Source organism: Esox lucius, chromosome 16 (genome assembly GCF_011004845.1).
Source record: "Esox lucius isolate fEsoLuc1 chromosome 16, fEsoLuc1.pri, whole genome shotgun sequence".
In the NCBI taxonomy this organism is placed as follows: Eukaryota; Metazoa; Chordata; class Actinopteri; order Esociformes; family Esocidae; genus Esox; species Esox lucius.
In genome coordinates, this window is record NC_047584.1 from 9,707,714 (window position 1) to 9,713,713 (window position 6,000).

At 41.2% G+C, this 6,000-nt stretch overlaps 1 protein-coding gene across 5 annotated transcripts in view; it reads left to right on the forward strand.

Annotated features, from left to right (window-relative positions):
• myo1b (myosin IB) overlaps positions 1-4,926 on the forward strand; it is an 83,410-nt gene extending 78,484 nt beyond the window's left edge. For all 5 annotated transcript variants that reach the window (XM_010902461.4, XM_010902463.4, XM_010902464.4 and 2 more), the window contains 7 exons: positions 515-589; positions 1,110-1,244; positions 1,421-1,527; positions 1,729-1,861; positions 2,058-2,210; positions 2,308-2,438; positions 2,612-4,926. In XM_010902461.4, the coding sequence (XP_010900763.2) occupies positions 515-589; positions 1,110-1,244; positions 1,421-1,527; positions 1,729-1,861; positions 2,058-2,210; positions 2,308-2,438; positions 2,612-2,744 (867 nt within the window). In that variant the 3' untranslated portion in view covers positions 2,745-4,926. The remainder of the gene's footprint in view (positions 1-514; positions 590-1,109; positions 1,245-1,420; positions 1,528-1,728; positions 1,862-2,057; positions 2,211-2,307; positions 2,439-2,611) is intronic.
• Positions 4,927-6,000: the final 1,074 nt, after the last annotated feature.

A 6,000-nucleotide genomic window follows, 5' to 3' on the forward strand; every position in this document is an offset into this window, starting at 1 on the left:
CTGCATTTCCCAAAAGCTGTCTAACCCTTTACTTGAGCTGATTCCCAGTGCAGAATTTAATCTGACTTTCAGTTGTCATCCCGATAACCTGGTTGTGTCCCATATTTGTTGTTTAACCGTCTTCTCATTCTTTAGTCTTTTTCATCAGTATTGTCTCACCAAAGTGACCTCAATCCTCTCATCACATTATCGACTGCATAATCTGAACAGCTTTCAGAACCTGCTAACAGATTAAATTAATTGAAATTATATTGACCACCTCATTGTCAGTTATGTAACATCTCATTTTCAGTCAAACCATTTCAGAGAAAATGTGGCTAAGAATAATATTGAGCACTTACCTAGATGCTTTTCCCTCCCTTTGTTTTTTTTTCCCCTAGCCACGTCTGCCTGTTCCAGTGTCATGTCAGTCATTGTTATCGTGACATTATTACCTCTTCGTTTACTATTGTCTTATGAACCCCTTCCTCAGATCAATGTATTGATTGACGATCTGTTGTCTTCTTCGTTGCAGGTCCGCCGGGAATATAGAAAGTTCTTTAGAGCCAACGCTGGCAAGAAGATCTACAACTTCACTATCCAGAGAATTGTAAGTGGCTGTGCAAATGTGGCCTGATTCCAGATCAATTTGTGCTGTCTTGCCAAGTTGGAATCAGGCTAGATTGAATGAACCATTTATCTTTTTAAACACTGATGGACAGACAGGGTGTCTCCCAACACAGATTAAGCCTTGTCCTGGATTAAAAAGACCTCCATTAAAATCTCCATTAAAATACTTCGGGGCAAGGCTTTCAGTGAAACTATGTTTGAGCCAAGTCTTAATATGCGTTATTAAATATTCAATGCCTTCTGAAAGTATTCTGAACCTATTATTTTCTCCACATTGTTTTGTGTTATAAAATTATAATCAATACCCCATACAGTTTTTGCTTTGTTGGTGCCAATTTCTCGAAAACAATGTGAAATATCATGCAGTGTGTAAATATCTAAATATGTACAGTATATCAATGATAAATTCAGTCCATAACATATAAGAGTGAATATAGTGAAGGGTTTTAAATACTTTCCAAAGGCACAGTATGAATGTATTCCTCTCTCCCTCCATTCAGATGCAAAAGTACTTTTTGGGACTGAAGACCACCATGCCCTCCATGTCCCCTATAGACAACACCTGGCCTGCCCGACCGTACATGTTTCTGGAGGGAGCTCACTCTGAGCTCAGGAGGATCTTCCATTTCTGGAGGGTCAGTTAGTTATTTTCTGTCCTGATTCTACAGGTTATTATATCGTTCAATTTGTGTTGATGCCATTAGCCAGATTATTTCCTGGTTGTAAACTGGTTGTACTGATTACATATAGCAAATTGCCTTTGATATTACAAAATTCCTTGGGATTGATGATATATCTGTTGAATCATCAGTGCAAGAAGTACCAGGGTCAGTTCACAGAGGAGAAGAAAGCTGTGTACGAGGAGAAACTGGAGGCCAGTGAGATCTTCAAAGACAAGAAGGCCCTGTACCCCAGCAGGTACAATGTAGAATATTGTCCTTTCTGATTCAAAAATGCCATTATCTTTGACATAAAGCTAGCATAAATATATTAAGCCAATTTATTTATTAAGCAAATATTATGGATAATTATTTCATTGCTGTTGGTTTCGCTGTGTTGCGTCTTAGAGCCATGAACAGTGCTAAATAAAAGAATACGCATGCATTATTGTTGTTTTAGTGTGAGCCAGCCTTTCAAAGGAGACTATCTGGAGATCCAGAAGAACCCCAAATACCAAAAGCTCAACAGTGCTGTGGAAGATAAGGTGCTATTGGCTGACGTGGTTAATAAGATCAACAGGGCCAATGGCAAGGCAAGTAGCTACCAACGTACAAAAACAAGTGTATATCTCTATCACTTTAAATGCAGTGAAGCCTGAGGATGTTCGGTCTAACAGGCCTGAACAGGACTGTATTGCATGTCTCGAATGCTTCAGTCATAACTACAGTCACATGAAAACAATTTTACAGACTCAACCTTCTTATGCTGTTTTGGCTGCCTTGTTACAGGGGGCACCCAGGCTTTTCCTGCTGACCAAAAACAACTTTGTCCTCGCTGACCAGAAGACGGGTCAGGTGAAGGCCAGCGTGCCCCTGCCGGACCTCACCAGCGTGTCGGTCAGCACCCAGAGCGATGGCTTCTTTGCCCTCAAACTCAAAGAGGTGAGGCGGTGGGCCCCGCTGCAGCCTGGTGTGAGAAAGACTGGGACGGCAAATAGACACTGAAGTTAGTAACTCTCCTCTGTGTTTTCATCCAAAGGGTTCGGCTTCAGCTGCCAAAGGTGACTTCCTGCTGAGCAGCGAGCATCTTATCGAGCTCATCACCAAACTCCATCGCACAGGGGCCACCGCTGCGGACAGGGACCAGATAAATATTGACATCTCGGATGAGTAAGAACCGCGGACAAACATCATTTCGACATTCCATTTGCTCCCTTTGTCTTGCCGTCTGCCACAGTGGCCGTGTTGGCAGAAACAGACGTGGGGTGGAGCTGGGTCAGGATGGGGGGAGGGGGGTTGGGGCGGTGATGTTTCTGTTCTAACAGCTTTATCTAACCTCGCAGGTTCCTGGTGCAATTTAACCAGGACAAGGTGTGTGTCAAGTTCATCCAGGGAGGACCGAAGAATGGAAACAGCGCCGCCTGCAAACGCAAGAATAACCGTCTACTGGAGGTGTCTGTGCCCTCGTCGCCTTAGATACGGCGCAGCCTCCTAACAGCCCCTCTGACTGGGTTGTCAGAACGGCTCACCATCAGACCTAAACTCCATCCCTGGCCCGCCCCTAATGACCGTGCAATTACTTCACCTTTTTCCCCCTGTCTCCTATGTCCCATATTCAGACTTTTTGCATCACTGTAATATTTAACTGCGCTGCCACTTTGGTAGAGAGCAAAAGACCCACAGGATTGCATGATGATAGGTTTGTAAGAGAAAGAAAAGATGCAAAGACCGTTTGTTTTACTTGTATTGTATTTTAAAAGATGGGACTGTGTGAAAGAAAGATGAAGTGTTAAGAAAATGCAGTCAGATTCTGGTGCCTATTTTTGAGCTTGGTGTTGTCGCTGTGACCATGAGACTCACCAAGCCGTACCTTATTCAGAGATCTTTAAAGGATAAAGGAAGTGGAGACACCATTTACAAATCTTATCACTTTGAGCTCTGAAATGGTAACGAAGTTGACCAGAGAATCTTTAGGGAGGCTCACGAGTTTTCTCTGACATAAACAAAAAAAAAACTGAAAAAAATACACTTGTAATGTTCACCTGGGTGAGTAAAAATCTAAAATATATTGACTGGGTTTTTTCTACCTTCATTGTGCTTTGCCGAAACCTATACAGGTAACTGTAAAGTTTGTTGTGAAGTCGAATCAACACAGTTGATTAATTATAGTCAAATAATTATAAACCACTTACTATCCACCATTCCTATGTGCCATTCTGCCAGCCCTACTCTTTGGTGCCATGACGTGTTGCATGTGTCAGTCTGTAGTCATGAAGTCTAACTGAAACCAACAAGGAGAAAGGTCCTTACTCAGTTTCTTTATAAGTAAATGCCAAAAACAAAACATTGGAACATAAAGGGTGAATTACTCAACCAGGACCGATGCTTTATTACAGCACTCTGCACATGTGATCAATATCTGTTTCCTTACGCTCCCAGATGTCCTCAAATGACCACCCCCCCAGCCTAGCCAGACTACTTTGCTGATTCAAGGCTGATCAGTCTGAGGTTTTTTTAAAGCCAAAAGCCTGCTTTTTTTTTTCCAAAGGCCCTCTTGTGTGAAATTGAAGGGAATTTAGCTATTTGTCTGTAACACTGCCTTGGCTAGGCTAAACCATCTCAAACATCTCTTGTCTCTTTGGCCTGAGAGTAGTAAAGTAGCATGAGAATGCAGCATGTCAACATACCGGTCACAGTGGTGTCCCTCACCATGTGACTGATGTATTTCAAGTGCATGGCGACGAGAGAAACACTCAGTCACTGACTGTATCATACACATCAGCTGTACATAGGCTAAGATGTAGACCCATCATGAGTGGAGTACATAGAGGTCATTTATAGTATCCTTATGCCAGTTCTCTTACTGCTATGTTACAAAAATATCTACATGTTTTTGCCATTGCAACGTTTTTTGGTTTTTATTTAGTAGCCCCACTGGCTAATAATAAATGCAGTGTTTTTCTTGGGACTGACCCAGTTTCTTAAGTGCATATGGCCATAGTATTCTTAAGAATTGTTTTCAGAACTGCTAAAAAAAACAAACAAAACAAAAAAAAACAAGCAATCACAGCTTTACTGTCTACTCCGCCTGTGTACAAATTTGATTACTGTATACACACAATCCAGTGTCACTGATCTTTGAAAAGTGAGTGCTATAAGTCGAAGTATATTAAATTATATTCTTTATCTGATGTTTTAGTATGGGATTTTGTACTGTTAACTTTAAACAAATGGGTTCTCTGGTGATGGGAATGTGGAAGTTATAGCTCAGCAAACCGCTCTAGATCAAATTCATATAGATTATGCTTTATTATGTATGGTTTAATATGTTTTGGTTATTCCACTGAAAATCATCTGGTGGACTAGAGTAAAGATTGTTCCTTGCACATGGAATGGAATAGAAGCGTGTTTGTTTCTCTGTTCAGTTCTGTACAGTTTGAATTTCAATGCGGTTGGCATAACTCTCCCCTCCTTGATGTTCGTATTTGAAGTAAAACACAATAGTAGAAACACAAGATGATGTATGAATTTTTGTTGTGTGCCTAATGGAACCTGTGCTGCCAGACAGAGAACATGGAAGTGTTTAAATAGTACTCAATGTAACAAATTTTCAGTACAAGTAATCTTTTTGTAATTAAAAAAGCAATACCTAAGTTTTTATTTTGACTGCTTTTGTTGGTTTTCCATGTGGGTGCATAGGTGCATGTGCATTGCTTATTCCTCAGTTCAGTTTGATTTCAAGACTGATGTACGCATCCAGTCATTATCAACATTACCAGTAAGTCATCAACCACTAACTAAAAGTGATACACAAACAACGTATTAGCTGTACATTATTTATGTATGAGTCCTCTATCCAGGGTGACTTACTGAAACAATGAGTTCTAAAATAAAGCTGATGGGTTTACTTTTTTTTTTACATCTATTGTAGGCATAGTGTAGTGTTTTGAAGGGACGGGGGACTGGCCAACTCTACCACCACTTCATCCATTAGATTGACATCACATTCCTGAGTCTGAGATGCTTTTTAGTGTACCGGGCTGGTTTAGAAGGTGGGTTGCTTGAAGTTGTCACTTGCTTTTATAACCACCAAATGATTAACCCTGCCTGTTTCTGCAATTTCCTTCTTTTTCTTTCTTTACCCTAACATTAAGTCAAACCTAAACTAGACTACAGTCTTGACCCTTAAATTCTAAAAGTTCATGTTTACTTCCATTTTTGACAGTCGCTTTGAATAAACTTTGGTAGGTAGCTATAGACTATAGAAGCTAAAAACAACCCCACCTTCCCCAGTTAATTTGAGTCCTCCTGATACACTGATAACGAGGAGTAGACAGGCGGGGCCTGTATGTAGGCAGACCAGATCAAGCAGCTACCCAGATGTTTTCCATCACATCTGGAGAGTTGTCCCGGGTTACATTCCGCGGCTTGGGGAGGCTGCCGGCATACAGCCCCTGGAGAGCAGTCCTTGACAGATCGTGCACAGCAAGTTATAAATAGTTCACAATTATGGGCTGTCCCATACCAATTTCCCACCATCCTGTTAGTCCTCCGTAGGCTGGGAAAGGAAGGCGTGGCTTAGCTGGCTAAGTAAAGAACCAGCCCTCTATGGGAGGAGCAAAGAATGGATAAAATGTATCACATTATGCAATATTGCCACATGTAGACCAGCATGTAATTGACATTAGACATGTCAGCTCAACATGAATGTAGGCTGACAACCATTGCAATA